At 44.8% G+C, this 15959-nt stretch overlaps 2 protein-coding genes across 2 annotated transcripts; both read right to left on the bottom strand.

The window, feature by feature from the left end:
• Positions 1–2837: 2837 nt before the first annotated feature.
• LOC115005592 (zinc finger protein basonuclin-2-like) lies at positions 2838–5548 on the bottom strand. Its single transcript, XM_029427472.1, has 6 exons — positions 5522–5548; positions 5132–5234; positions 3987–4162; positions 3820–3885; positions 2879–3000; positions 2838–2841 (listed from the first exon to the last, which is right to left on the bottom strand). Exons 1-6 carry the CDS (start codon positions 5546–5548, stop codon positions 2838–2840), a joined length of 498 nt encoding a protein of 165 aa, XP_029283332.1.
• A 5782-nt stretch (positions 5549–11330) lies between these two features.
• On the bottom strand, positions 11331–15658 carry LOC115005591 (coiled-coil domain-containing protein 171-like). Its single transcript, XM_029427471.1, has 9 exons — positions 15655–15658; positions 15179–15348; positions 14843–14986; positions 14545–14724; positions 12978–13123; positions 12849–12903; positions 12452–12583; positions 12221–12373; positions 11331–12101 (listed from the first exon to the last, which is right to left on the bottom strand). The coding sequence occupies exons 1-9, from the start codon at positions 15656–15658 to the stop codon at positions 11898–11900; spliced, it is 1188 nt and encodes a 395-aa protein (XP_029283331.1). The 3' UTR covers positions 11331–11897.
• Between the last annotated feature and the right edge of the window lie 301 nt (positions 15659–15959).

The following is a 15959-nucleotide window of genomic DNA, read 5'->3' as shown; positions in this document are numbered from 1 at the left end:
AACCGAGACCTGAGCCAAGTGGTTTCTTTCTTCTTCCTCTTTTTGATATTAAATAAATAAATACATGAGGATGAAATCACACATTTAATCATCTATTTCTCCATTTGCTCCAAGCAACGTTTCCTTAAACCCCCAAAAAAGGAAAACTAAGGAGTTGAACAGATAAAATGAGCTAATGAAGTATAAATTAAAGAGTTTCAGAATGTACACGTTTTAAAAATGTTTAACTGACTCTATAAAAAATATCATTAGCCTTAAGAAACACATAAGGATCATTTGTATGATCCTTCAGGTCATTAAAATCCTCAAATGTCCAGAAACAATAATGAGGACATGACATGATCAGATCATGTACAAGATAAGTACAAACACCATGTCCTAAATCCTAGTAAGTAAAAGTCCGTCAGTATCATCAGCTAAATGTATGATGGTAGAGTTTGAGTTTTTATTGCAATAACAGACAACAGACACAGGGGGGAGCCGCTGCACAGAGCAGCACGCTGTTAAACACACACATTTATCAGGGCAGAGAGAAACAACACACACCAAAACCATTGTATTTATTGCAGTTGCTTGATACGATGAATCATCAGAGACATTCTTCTTTGTTTCGCTTTAACATGCAGTGTTTCCAACTTCCCAACACAAACTGTGTCTCACTACCGAGAATGTATTATGTAAGAATGTGATAATTATTCGTCATTGAGCTCAAAGAAAATCCTTTTTGGATTGAATCCATCATCGATCTGAAAACATTTCTGCTGCGAGGCAACATTCAACACTCCTCCTCTTCCTCGTCTCGCCCCCCGTCCACCTTCTCTCTTTCTATTTTCACCGGCATGCTCGACTTCCTGGGCTTCTTCTTTGGCATGGGGTCACCTGACTCCCACCGCCGCTGCCGATTGGTAAGTGGGCTGGTGCAAGCCTCTTCTCGTTTTCCCTCGTCACGTGACACTAGTTGGCTGTTGCAGCGTGCTGTGGTGATCGGGGCGGGGCCAAAGAGGGGGGCAGGTGCAGCGTGAAGGCTGAGCAGGTGTCGACAGTGTTTGGTTTTCTGCGCCGCAGGAACGACCAGGGGGACGAGAGAGGGAGGAGAGCCCAGCGAGGAATCACTGCGAGCTGGGAGGAGGGGGGGCAGAGGGGGAGGAGAAGGAGGGGGAGGGACTTGAGGGTGCAGGTTGGATCTGAAGTTGGAGTCAATTGAGGTGAAGTTCTGGTTGGTGTCTTGGCTCAGACTCGGGGGTAGAGGGCGAGGAGAACGAGGAGGGGAGTCAGCTTGAGAGGGAGTGTCATCTCGGCAGTCATGTTGAGGCTTTGTACGACCGTTTAACCAGTTTCTCAGGGTTTGTGGGCGCACTAGTGTGGGTGCGTCGTCATCCTGTTGCCAAAGTGTATCGTTGATTTCCTTTTTTTGAGTGTCTTTGCGATCGTTTTTGTCCTTGTGTATATGTGCGTCAGAGTGTACGCTTGTGTGTGTGTTCCTGTGGGTGTGTGCGTCTCTGCTGGCACCCGTGTGTAAGCGTGGGTTTGGGTTGGCGCTGTGTCGGTTTCGGCTACGCAGTGAGCTGAAGACCATGGTGCAGCCCGCCACCGTGCAGCGATGTTTGATCTTCAAGTGGACGGCGTTGTAGTGGATCTTTAGCGTTCCTGCACAAACAAGAAGGACAATGGTGCTCTTGTTAAGTTGATGCCGACTGACCGACTTTACACAGCAGCTGTTCTAACATGCACCATGCCAACGACAGACGAGATCCCCTTCTTAAAACTAGTGTGAACGATCGATAAAAGATCAACAGAGGATCTCAAATTGAGCCCTGAGGGACACCAATACCCAATTTAAGTAGAGGGTCTAAACTGAACCTTCTGGAACTTGCATTCGCTCTTAAGTTCTGGATGTGTAGCAGACTGGGAGAGAACCACAACCAGTCCTACCTTTATCATAGAAGCTTTTCCCACAAACGCCACAGCAGACCCTTCCCTTACGACTTCCCGCGGGTGAAAGTGAAGGGAGCGAGCAGAGGGAAGAGGGGAGAGGACGGGGGGAGGAAGATGAGGATGGGAGAGCATGGAGGGAGGAAGAAAAAGAGGAGGTAGGAAGAGGACAGAGGAAGGAGGAGGAGAAGGATGGGAGAGGATTGAGAGAGAAGGAAGAGGAGCTTTGCAATTTCTGGGAAATCTTCGGGGGTGAGGTGGAATTGGACGGATGGAGTGATGAAGGTGGGATAAGTGAGGAGTTTAGGGAAGGAGAAAGTGAGGAGGTGATCTCCTGTTTGGCGATGCCCCTATGAAGATCAAGCTCCTGGTCGTTGTAGAACCTGGGATCCTGATGCCATATGGACCAGGCCGGGTTTGGCTTATCAGGGTCTGCTTTGATTTTTAAACCCGGGTCAACTTTAGATTTCTGAAAAATCGGGTCATTCTCTTGCTCTCTTCTTCTTCTTCCTTCCTGCCTCTGACTCTCAGCCAGTTTGATCCCACTGAGCTTTCGTAGACACTGCGTTAGCTTACTGGGAGGAACAAGCTCCTGATAAAAGAAAAACAAAGAGGAGGGGGTCACACTAAGTTGGGAAAAAAACAGTTGTATATTGTATTTTATTTTATTACCTTGGTGGTAGGAACCAAACAGTGCAAGGCGGAGCTCGGAAAGTGGAAAGGGAGAAGCAAAGATGGTCCACCTGGAAAATTCAGGTGGGCGGTGTCGCTGTGGTCAGCAGGACTGTTTTTCTTAAAACGGCAGACGCCGGCGACTAAACGTGAATCTCCTCTTGTGTTCCTAAAGACTCCTGCAGTTCCTGCGAACGGGTTGATGTTTGAGTGGAAACTCTTCGGGGCGGGGTTTAGCTCTGGATCAGAGAGGTGATTGACAGCTGCCAGGCACTGAAGCATCATCAAGTCGACTATGGGGCGTGTCTCGCCAAAGCGGAGGAACTGTTTGAGGATGAGCAGCTCTTCCTCAGGGCTAACCATCAACCAGCGGTCCAACACCTTCCCACTGGGATGCTGCAGAGAAATAGACCTTGATGTGAATAGATGAAAGTGGGAATTTGTGCAGAAGTTTTATAACCAAAGAAAACTGTTAACCCTAACCCTTTGAGTCAAACAGGATCCAAGTCAATTTATGGACATATGTAAAGTAATTCTTGCAAATGTTTTGTACAAAGTGTTACTCATCTGGTCCATATTTTACGACCTGATCCAATTGTATTCGTGCTAACGCAGGATGAACCTTCTTTATTGTGAAGCTTGAAGAATATCTTTGCTTGTTAGTTAACTCCACCAAAGGGAAGGTTAGACCAGTGTTACTCAAACTGGGGTACGAGTACCCCTAGGGGTACTTTGGAGTACTGCAGTGGGTACGTGATTCCTGAAATAAATAGAATATATTAGATTACGTTTAAAAAATGTAAATATAAATTTGATAAATGAATATTCTTATATTCCATGCAATCGCTGTAAACTACCAGAGACCAACTACCACAACAAGTGCAACAAACGCACAGGTTCCGATTATGTTTGTTCAGTGACGAAGAACCACTGGCTTAGACTGTCCGCAGGATTATGGAAAACCTACGATCCCGATTTTTATGAAACTTGGTGGAAGGAAGAAAGATACCATTAAATTTTGGAGCCGATCCAAATGACATTGTTTTACGTGTTTGACATCTGACTGTACCCAATCAAGCTTTTTGATTACACACTTTTGAATAGTAGTGTAAGCTGGCTGGTGTTCGGATATTAATCGTACACTCCGGATCTGTAAGTAAAGCTTACTTTTTTCACATTATATTGATATAACGTTGGATGGTAGTGGAAGTTTACCTGCAGCATGTACCCTCTAACATAATCCCCCAGACTCCAGCCCAGTGTGTGCAGTATGTGTCCGACCTGAAGGCGACAAAAAGTCATCTGTTACACACATTTCTTCACAACAACATAGAAAATGCAACTCAGCATATTAAGAATACTTTGTGATTTATAGTTTGTACCTGTTCTGGGGTTAAGATGCTGTAGAGACGGTCCAGAAGGATCTTTAGCCGAACAGGAATGGCCTGAGCTCCGTAGAGGACCAGGGAGCTCAGGTCAAACACCAGCCCAGGGAGGGCCACCTCCACTGGGCCGCAGCTGGAGGGAGGCTGGGCCTGAAACTGGAGCTTCGCCATGGCTGAAGAGGAAGTTGTACATGAAAGTAAAGTAATATTTTATATATTAGACAAAGTGTCAAACTGCAAGACAGATGTGTGTTTACGATCTGAAAAACACTATGCATGTGTGTGTGTGTGTGTGTGTGTGTGTGCAGATGTTCTCTCCAGATGCTCTCGCTGATGTGATGACAGCGACACCTGACTTCATGTCACCGTGGCGACAGAGCACATCTGCAGTGTGTGTGTGTGTGTGTGTGTACGTGTGTGTATGTGTGTATGTGTGTATGTGTGTGTGTGTGTGTGTGTGTGTGTGTGTGTGTGTGTGTGTGTGTGCGCGTGTGTGTCAGTCGGTGGGTGAAGTCCAGCATTGTGTGGTTGTCAAACTCAGTCTAAAGAGAAACATAAATGTTTTTCACATATTAAAGTGCTGTTCACCACGAGAGGAACCGTAATGAAAGTTAAAGGCATCAATAGATGATGTAATGAGACGATCTACAGCAGGGGAGCCCAAAAGGTTAGGGTTAGGTGAGGGTGGATCGCACACCGTTAAAACAATATATATATATTCCCCCAACGGAACCCCGCACCCCGTGAAATTCAAGTGTTTCGGTTTTTTCTTGCGTTGCGCATTCACATTCCCTCCTCCCCTCTGTTTCGCTCCCACACACACACACGTGCAGAGCGGAGGAAAGAAGAGGAGAGAAGCCCCCGTCGCACAAACCACAGACAGCCCCCCCCGTCGCAGTATTTTGTTTTATACAGGTAGATCACTTGGACCTGGTCATTTTAAAAGTGTTGGGACGTACTCACTCTTGTTCTGGCTAACTAAATAGTACGGCAGTGTGGGTTTTGGAACGCACCCTTAGTTCTGGAGTGAAATGAGTTTTTTAAGGAGGCTTCATTCTTCTTCTTAGTTAAATTTGGTTTCATTAAGGTTGTCATGTCCTCACAAGTAATAATACTAACGTGTGTGTGTGCGTGTGTCTTACCGTGTGGGACCCAGCCGTGTCCACAGCGATCACACGACCGGAGTTGGACACTTCCTGGTTTGAAACACACACAGCTGCAGCCGGACGCCGTGCACCGGACAGCCTGCGAAACAGAATCACATTATATTCAATTTCTTTACATTTTACATGCACACAAATATGTGAACACTATAAATTAATTATATTTTGGATTATATATTTGAACACACACACACACACACGCACGCACGCACACACGCGCGCACACACACACACGCACGCACGCACGCACGCACGCACACACACACACGCACACGCACGCACGCACACACACACACACACACACACACACACACACACACACACACACACACACACACACACACACACACACACACACACGGTGTGTACCTCCTCAGTGTCTGGAGTCATCCTCATGTCTCGCTCCTGCAGACAGAACAAACATCAGCTCAGCCTCCTGATTGGTCAGATAAAGCTGAAGCTGCTTGTGATTGGACGGTTACATTTATAATCTATATAAATCTTTGTGATAAAACTTTCCAATAATCTAATATTTCGTTCAAATGTACTGACTAATACTGTCATACATTATTTCAAATGTATTATTATTAAAACAATATATGTTTTTATTATTTATTTATATGTATTTCTAAGTCTGAATTAAAGTGAAATAAACTTGATACTTATATTCTCTTACAGACAAATATCTATGTATTAGTTCTACATGTATTAATGTTTTGATCACTAAGAGCTTATTATTAGTAACTTTATTTATTGTTTTTACTTTTGTTTATTATTGAAAATATGGGTTTTTGTATCTATAAAATAATAATAACATTTCCAATTTAAAACCAATTAATTGGTTTTTATATAGATTTGTTCTTTGATGATTGTCAATAATATAATACAATAATTACTTTAATAATAATAATAAATATTAGCACCTTAAATATTTAAATATGACATCGTGCTTCACAAGGCTATGAAATCAAAAGTAAATGAAATAACTATTCAAACAGCCAATATTGATTATTGCTAATAGATATGAGCGTCTCATCTTTTTTGTGCTGATGAGTGACATGAAAATATATATTTAATTTAATCAAATGATCAAAAGCTTATAAATTACTTCTTAAATATAGATATGGTTATATTATTGATATCCATACTGACTCGTCTGTCGACTTCTGGTAATTCTTCTTCTCTTGTTCCTTCAGATCTCTTTGAATATTGAAAGTATTTTCCTCCGTGCTTCTCGTCTTGTATTTATTTCTTCTTGTCTTCTGAGATGTTTCATCGTCTTCCTTCGTTCGTTCAGGAAATCTTCTGCTTCTCTTGTTTCTACTTTTCAAGGCTGTGCTTCCTGTGACTCCGCCTCTAACTGCGAGCAACACGCGTGATTGGACGACATATTCAGCATTTTCCCTGCTTTTTCTTCTTTCATTTTGTACCAAGTGTGTGTGTGTGTGTGTGTGCGTGTGCGTGTGCGTGTGTGTGTGTGTGTGTGTGTGTGTATGTGTGTGTGTGTGTGTATGTGTGTGTGTGTGTGTGAAACAAGGAGGGTCAAAGGTCACAGGTAAAAGTAGTAATATTATATTACCGTGTAGAAATACTGTTACAAGTAAAATTCAAAATTCAAAATGTTACTTAAGTAAAAATACAAAAGTATTTAATTAAAATATATAAAAAAACAAAAGAAAAGTCATTCTGCAGAATAATATATTTATTATAATACTGTGTTATAACTGTTAATGCATTCAGCTGGTGCAGGAGCTAATTTTCATCACTTTATATATAAATAATAATATAATAATACTTCAGCATTTATTATATTAAAGTACAAAAGTAATACAAAGTAACTGAAGTTTTTTAGCATCTAAACTTTAGTGGAGTAAAAGTAGAACTGAAATACTTGTAAATAAGCGGTTACTTTCCACCACCACACATATTGTCCTTGGTGTGTCCGTCAGCCTCTGTGTCCCCAGGGAAACAGCTCCCCTCTGGGAGGAAGGTTCCCCCCCGAGGGGGAGATTGAATCAGGGGGACAGTAGGGCAGCTGGCCTGCAGCCATGCAGACACACAAGGTGAAAGAGTCACGATGTCCAACACACCACGTACATGGAACACATTTACTGACTGGATCATTCAAATCTGATGTTTCATATGAAGAATCCACCTGTACTGATCGTTAGCAGCAGATCTAACGTTATCGAGGTTACCTGCACCTGCTACGACTATCGACTTGACGATGTGCACCTGCTGCGACTATCGACGGGACGATCTGCACCTGCTGCGACTATCGACTGGACGATCTGCACCTGCTGCGACTATCGACTGGACGATGTGCACCTCCTGCGACTATCGACTGGACGATCTGCACCTCCTGCGACTATCGACTGGACGATCTGCACCTCCTGCGACTATCGACTGGACGATCTGCACCTGCCTGCGACTATCGACTGGACGATGTGCACCTCCTGCGACTATCGACTGGACGATGTGCACCTCCTGCGACTATCGACTGGACGATGTGCACCTGCTGCGACTATCGACTGGACGATCTGCACCTGCTGCGACTATCGACTGGACGATGTGCACCTGCTGCGACTATCGACGGGACGATCTGCACCTGCTGCGACTATCGACTGGACGATCTGCACCTGCTGCGACTATCGACTGGACGATCTGCACCTCCTGCGACTATCGACTGGACGATCTGCACCTGCTGCGACTATCGACTGGACGATGTGCACCTGCTGCGACTATCGACGGGACGATCTGCACCTGCTGCGACTATCGACTGGACGATCTGCACCTGCTGCGACTATCGACTGGACGATGTGCACCTGCTGCGACTATCGACGGGACGATCTGCACCTGCTGCGACTATCGACTGGACGATCTGCACCTGCTGCGACTATCGACTGGACGATCTGCACCTGCTGCGACTATCGACTGGACGATGTGCACCTGCTGCGACTATCGACGGGACAATCTGCACCTGCTGCGACTGTTGCGACTGCGATTGTTTTATTTTCATTGTTTTTGTGTGATTATCGAGAGACTAGCGACTAAGCTAATGGGATCCAAGAAACAAAGACATTCAAAATGTCCCCATAAAAACTGACTGGGAACACAGATAAAACTAAATCAAGTTCACTGATTCCTGTAGTGTTGTGGTAATACCGTCGCAGGTTCGATTCCCACAGCTGAAGCGTCTCCGAGCACCAACAAAGAAGAAAACCTTCCGTCAAGAAAAAGAACAAAGAGACAGAAATCTGAAATTTGCAGGAAATTACGACTTCAGTTTTTCTCCCCGGAGCAGAAATGACCTGAAAAGTTTCTTATAGTGTCGATCTGAGGTGCGCGCACACACACACACACACACACACACACACACAAACACAAACACAAACACACACGCAGTGAAGGTAGGCTGTTGGACAGACTGTGTGTCTGCAGGGAGCTGGTGGACCTCTTTCCTGTTTTGATGTCGTACTAATTAGAATATCAGACGATAACGCTCTGTTAGTATGTGTGTGAGTGTGTGTGTGTGTGTGTGTGTGTGTGTGTGTGTGTGTGTGATCACCGCCGTTTGTTGACACACTTCCCAACCAGAACCTCTCAGAGGGGTCGTGTTTGAAACGCTGCAGCAGTACCACCTCCTCGCTGTCCTGTGTGTGTCTGTGTGTGTGTGTCCTGGTCCTGTATTCTTGGCTCTCTAAACTCCCTGAACCAGGTCACACTGTTTGTTCGACTCCACAAACACAAACAAAGCATCAGGAGGAACTGACACCTTCGAAAACTCTTCAACAAACATCCAGAAAACTCTCGAGCGTTAATACAATAACATCCTTTTTATATACTTGTACTTTACTGGATACTAACGTAATACTTCTACTGCACCACATCTCCTCGCTGTCCTGTTTGTAAAAGCCTAAAAAAAGGAAGAAAATCTGTCGGAGGCGAAAAACAAACAACAAACAAGCAGCAGTAAAAATATTAACCCAAAACATATAAAAGTAAAAAGTAAGTCGTACATTTTTCTGAACGCAGGACTTTAGACTTCTTCCCCCTCTGGGAATATATGTATATTATAATATATATTATAATATCTATATATATATATATAATTTTATATATATTATAATATATATATATTATAATATATATATTATAATATATATAAAATTATATATATATAAAATAATATATATATATTATAATATATATATATATATATATATATATATTATTTTATATATATATTATAATATGTCACATTATACTTATATTCAGCTGTGTTGTCTTTATTTTTTAGCTTCATCTCTATTTCTATCTGTCTGTAACTGAAAGCAAGTAAGAACATGAAAGAAGCTTTAACATCTGAGCTTCTTCAGACATTTATCTTCTGTAACTCGTCTTCTTCAGACGAGAGGAACATGAGAGTGTGTGTAACTGTGTGTGTAGATGTAAACTCTCCACAGCTACATTACATAACGCCTCATGTACATATTAAACACTTGTAATATAAAGTTGTGTTGATGTGAGTCATGAAGTGGAGAAGCTTCTTCCTGATCTCGGTGAGTTACATGTTTGTTCACCAGCTGCCATGTTTTCCCTCTCTGTCGCTTTTCTGTCATTTGTCGCCACAAACGTGGTGAATTTTACATGAAACTAAAGTCTCTGTGTGGCGAGGGTTCTGTATTTAACAGGACATTTAGTGTGTCCCCTCACGTCTGCTCCGACTGTCTGAGTGTGTGTGTGTGTCCTCTCTGTCGACTCCCCCCCCCCTCCCAGTCCCTAACCCCGCCCCTCCGAGTCGTGTGTGTGTGTGTGTGCTCCGCCCTGCTTTATATCTGTGTCATTACTCGTGTGTTTTCTCTTTGTAGCGAGTCCAACTTGGCTCTGATGCAGTCACTGTGTGTGTGTGTGTGTGTGTGTGTGTGTGTGTGTGTGTGTGTTTTAAATGTGTGTGTTGTCGCAGGTACAACTAGGACAGCAGGCAGGGAGGACTCGCTCAGATGAAAAGTTGTTCAAATGAAAAGCGTGGGTGAATATTCATGAGGGAGAGTCAGAAACAGGACGTGACATTTATTATATTATAAATATTATTTAATGAATTCTTTTTGTACTTTTTCTTCTTGGACGTCTTTCTTTATTATTTTTTCTAATGAGCTTCAACTCAAAACAAGTTCTGCTCTCAGATAGTGTGTGTGTGTGTGTGTGTGTGTGTGTGTGTGTGTGTGAGGCCTGTAATCCTGCTTCAGGAGCACTCCAACAGTTTCTACTTGACCTTCGTGTTCACACTGAACTGCACGACGTTCTGTAATCCTGCTGACGGTGGGACACGTGACCTGCTGGCTGGAGATGTTCTCCCCGTGAGGACTTGATGTTGTTGGTCATCTTTAAAGGCAGGGGGAGTACAAGTCTCTTTGTTTCGGGATTAAATGATTTCCTCTCTCGTCTGCTGCAGATGTGTCACGGCAGAATCTTACAATCCCAGTTTCTATACGAGGAATTAAAAGTAATCTGTCGTTTGAGAGCGGGACACTGGACGTCTTCCTGCTGAATGAAGCCGTCACTTCTGGGACTGAATGAAACTCCAGAGTCAGCGTCCCTGGCTGTGATGCTAAGCTAAGCTAGCCGCTCCATTGAAAGCGAGTGACAGGAGCGTGAACACATGAAAGAGAGCGGGAGCTTTCAGAGACTGAACCAGCGGGGAAACCTTCTCGTCTTAAAGCAGCAGACCTAACACAGTGTTTCCCTCCAGACGTCACTGAGAAGCAGTGTGTCTGTTCGGGACGCTGCAGACGGGACACCGAGCATCTTCTGGAGGAAACACACCTTCAGAGTGAAACGAAAAGAAACTGAAGGAGGAAACAAACATCTCCAGAGAGGAACGCAGAATCCAGTTTGGCTGAATCAGCACAACTGTGTGTGTGTGTCTGTGTGTCTGTGTGTGTGTGTGTGTGTGTGTGTGTGACAGAGGATTAAGTCACACACAGAGCCTGAGGGTGTGTGTGTGTGTGTGTGTGAGCGTAAGGACGTCTTTGCATTCACACATTAATAGAAATCTACACAGACCTCATGCTGCCTGAAGGCCACACACACACACACACACACACACACACACACACACACAGACACACAGACACACACACACACACACTGCTGATGCAGCAGTTGTCAAATAAAATGTTTGTCGTGTTTTTTCTTCTTCTGATTGAAAACTTCTCACTTTTGTTCGTCCACATTTCAGTTCCAGCTTCTTTTACACTCGAGTGTGTCACACACACACACACACACACACACACACACACACACACACACACACACACACACGTTGACGGGATGTAACACACAGTCACCATCTCTTTATATCTGAATATATTCTCATTTGTTTGTTTGAAAAAAACTCAGGCAAAGTTTACGAGCAGAAATATTTTACTGAAACCATCTGCACTGTCTCTCACACTCACACACACACACACACACACACACACACACACACACACACACACACACACACACACACACACACACACACACACACTCACACACTCACACACACACACACTCACACACTCACACACACACACACACCAGATGGTCTTCACCAAGCAGCTGTTAAAGATAAACAGAAATAATGTTGAATGTTCTGATTGTCTGAACGTCAAATCTTTCCAGAACTTTCCAGAACTTTCCAGGAGTGTGTTGAAGAGTTTTCCAGAACTTCCACACACGCAGACTGATGTTGCTAAAATCACATTCCAGGCCCGGCGGTCGATCTTCTGCCTGCTCTCTTCTTCTTCACGGCTTTCTTCTCCTTCGTTTTGGGATGGGCGGGGTTTGTCTGGGAGGGGGCGGTGCTTAAACTGACTGATGGCTCTTTCGGCGAATCAGAGAGGAGAACAGGTTGAGGGGTTTCCACGTCAGCAAACGCAAAAGTTTCTGGAAAATCAGCCTTCTGAAACGCAAAGTGTGAAAAGAGAAAAGATTAGAAATGAATAATAATGTAATTATTGTTTTATTCTGCACACAAAACTAAATCAAACAATGAGTTTTTATTATGAGCGAGCGTCTCACAGGTACGTAGGTGAGGTTGTCCCGGAGACAGGCGTCCTGCAGCTCGCCGCGCAGCGCGGTCACGTGACTGCGGTGGGCGTCGACTTCCTGCTGCAGCCAGTGGATCCGGGAGCTGCAGGTGTGGAAGAGCTGCGACACGCAGGAGAGGAGACTCTGCAGGAGACACGCGGAGGATCAACCAGGGAACAAGTGAGAGACAGAGCGACACAGAACGTCTTCTTCTTCTGTTACCTGGCAGGCTGCCACCTCAGGAGCTCCCATGATGCTCTCTGCTCCACTCAGCTCCAGGTGTTCCCTGGGTAACGGCAGGGGGTGGGGCTGAGCTGACAGGGAGCGACGTGATTGGACGAGCCTCTCTCTGAGCTGAAGACCACAGCAGAAGTGTTACTATGTGTTCAAACAAAACCTTTGTGTTTGCAGCCGTTTGAACACAAAATGTTTGATTAAAACAGAAGCCGCATCAACGGCGTCATGATGCTGCTGTCATAATGCCGCTCCTGCTCCGTCAGGTCTCTGCACACAGCTTTTAAAATGCTTGTTTTGTGGATGGAGTTTGGCTCCATTGATGCTCCATCAAATAAATACGTTTACACACAGAGTAATTAAATGTGTATTTCTGCGTCTTCACCTGCTTGTAACTCGTCTCTGCAGCCGCCATGTTGCTGATCAGACAGCCCTGACGTCTGGGAGAGAAAGAATCATGAAGAATCTATTGCAGCATGACACAAGGAAGAGTCACAAGAAAGGTGTGCGTTACCTGGCGGCGTCCGTCAGCTCGTCCTCCACTCGCTGCAGTCTCTCCTCCAGCTGCTTCCTCTCCCTCTGAACCCCCGACAGGTGCTTACCCAGAATCCTTAGCGAGCGCTCCTTCCGGCTCACCTCCTGCCGAGCCTCCGACAGAGACTAGAGAGGGGATGTTTTAGTACAACGTGAAGTTACCTGGAGTAATACTACATGATGCATGTGGTCTGAGCAGCATTAGAAGTGAGCAGAGTGAGCAGAATGAGCAGAATGAGCAGAGTGAGCAGAGTGAGCAGAGTGAGCAGAGTGAGCAGAATGAGCAGAGTGAGCAGAGTGAGCAGAGTGAGCAGAGCAGAATGAGCAGAGTGAGCAGAGCAGAATGAGCAGAATGAGCAGAGTGAGCAGAGCAGAATGAGCAGAGTGAGCAACGTGAGCAGAGAGAGCAGAATGAGCAGAGTGAGCAGAGTGAGCAGAGTGAGCAGAGCAGAATGAGCAGAGTGAGCAGAGTGAGCAGAGCAGAGTGAGCAGAGTGAGCAGAGTGAGCAGAATGAGCAGAATGAGCAGAGTGAGCAGAGTGAGCAGAATGAGCAGAGTGAGCAGAGTGAGCAGAGTGAGCAGAATGAGCAGAGTGAGCAGAATGAGCAGAGTGAGCAGAGTGAGCAGAGTGAGCAGAATGAGCAGAGTGAGCAGAGTGAGCAGAGTGAGCAGAGCAGAGTGAGCAGAGTGAGCAGAATGAGCAGAATGAGCAGAGAGAGCAGAATGAGCAGAGTGAGCAGAGTGAGCAGAGTGAGCAGCGTGAGCAGAGAGAGCAGAATGAGCAGAGTGAGCAGAGTGAGCAGAGTGAGCAGAGTGAGCAGAGCAGAATGAGCAGAATGAGCAGAGTGAGCAGAGTGAGCAGAGCAGAATGAGCAGAATGAGCAGAGTGAGCAGAGTATTGCAGAGTGAGCAGAGTGAGCAGAATGAGCAGAATGAGCAGAGTATTGCAGAGTGAGCAGAGTGAGCAGAGTGAGCGGAGTGAGCAGAGTATTGCAGAGTGAGCAGAGTGAGCAGAGTGAGCAGAATGAGCAGAGTGAGCAGAGTATTGCAGAGTGAGCAGAGTGAGCAGAGTGAGCAGAATGAGCAGAGTGAGCAGAGTGAGCAGAATGAGCAGAATGAGCAGAGTGAGCAGAGTGAGCAGAATGAGCAGAGTGAGCAGAGTGAGCAGAGTGAGCAGAGTGAGCAGAGTGAGCGTTTAGCAGCTCCTGTTTGTACCGATGGATGTAAAGACATCTCTGGATTACTTTAATACTGGAGGAAACTTAAAATCATGCAGATTCTCAGGCAGGTTCTGCAGCGTAGTGGATTGATGGACGTTTCTTCTAACGTAACAGTAATGAAGGGTTCGTCATAATGAGTCTAAACATATGAACATCGTGTGTGTGTGTTCATGACTCTGAGAAGGAGTGTGACTTGTAAATAAGTTCTACACGGTGGTGTTTGCAGAAATACTCTGAGACCTGTAATAAATAACATCCGACGTCTCTCCGCTACGTTAACCTGCTGCAACAGGAAGTACACAAATAAAATGATGTATAAAGAAGTACCTGTGTGGTCTGGCTCAGTGTGTGTTGTGTGTCGGTCTGCTCGGCGGTGTGTGTGTGGACTCGGAGCTGCAGTGTGTGCAGCTGGTTGCTCTGCTCCTGAATGAGTGTCTGGGCTTCCTGTTCCCTGCTCAGCGCCTGACGGAGCTCCACACACACACTGTGGAACTGTGTTGATGGGACCTGCACACACACACACGCACACACACACACACACACACACACACAGTCAGTCGTGTGTTCAGACAGTACAAGTGTGTGTGCGTGTGTGTGTGTGTGTGTGTGTGTGTGTGTTCCTCACTGCCTTGCAGGTCTCCTCTCTCTCCTGCCGTCGTCCTCTCTTCTGATTGGCCACCTCCAGCCTCAGGCCCCGCCTCTCCACCTCGGCCGAGTGCAGCCGTTGGCTGAGGAGCAGGAAGTGCTGCTGCAGGGCGGACACCAGCGCCTGACGGAGGGTCAGCAATACATGAAGCAGCGTTACGCAGGTACGAATTACAGTAGAGGAATAAAGAAGTAATCAGATTACAAATATATTGAGTGAAAATGGGTATTTTAAGCAGCAGAAGAATGTGTTTCTTCTCTTTGCATATTTGGTCTTGAGAAATGAAAAGTAATCAAGTTACTTTGATATCCTGACCTTGGCGTCCGGCTGTGGAGGCGTCAGGCTGCTCAGGCCGGGTCTCAACACGTCCTCGTCCCCTCCGCAGCGAGGCAGACCGGACGCCCCGTCTGATTGGTCGAGAAGCTGATCCAGGAGGCGGGACAAAGCAGAACGAGCCGCTGACGTCACGTCTGGAGGGGAGGAGCCTGGAGAGATTTACACAATATAATACAACAAATTTATATTTCTATTCTGCATTTATTTATAATATTATATATTTATATTGTGTGAAACTAATCAGACATTATGGGCGTATACATACACATATACATATATATATATATATATATAATATATATATATATGTGTATATATGTATATATATATATATATATAGATATAGATATATATATATTATATATGTAGTTATATCTATATATATTGTTATATTTATATCTCTCTCGCTATACTCTCATAATACTCTCTGCTATATTATATCTCATATATAGCACCCATCTATCTCTAATCTCTATATAATCCTCTAGTATCTCTCTCATGCTATCTATCCACTATCTCTCTCACCCTCTCTCTCCTCCTCCCCTCTCTCTCCTCCTCCTCTCTCTCCTCCCCCTCTCTCTCTCTCTCTCTCTCTCTCTCCCCCTATCTCTCCCCTCTCTATTCTATCTATCTCCCCTCCCTCTCTCTCTCTCCTATCTCCCCCTCTCCTCTCTCTCCCACTATATATATATATATATATATATATACACATATATATATATATACACATTATATATATATATCATATATATATACATAT

The sequence above is a fragment of the Cottoperca gobio genome, unplaced genomic scaffold (assembly GCF_900634415.1).
Source record: "Cottoperca gobio unplaced genomic scaffold, fCotGob3.1 fCotGob3_326arrow_ctg1, whole genome shotgun sequence".
NCBI classification, from domain to species: domain Eukaryota; kingdom Metazoa; phylum Chordata; class Actinopteri; order Perciformes; family Bovichtidae; genus Cottoperca; species Cottoperca gobio.
This window is presented reverse-complemented; position numbering and strand designations above follow the sequence as displayed.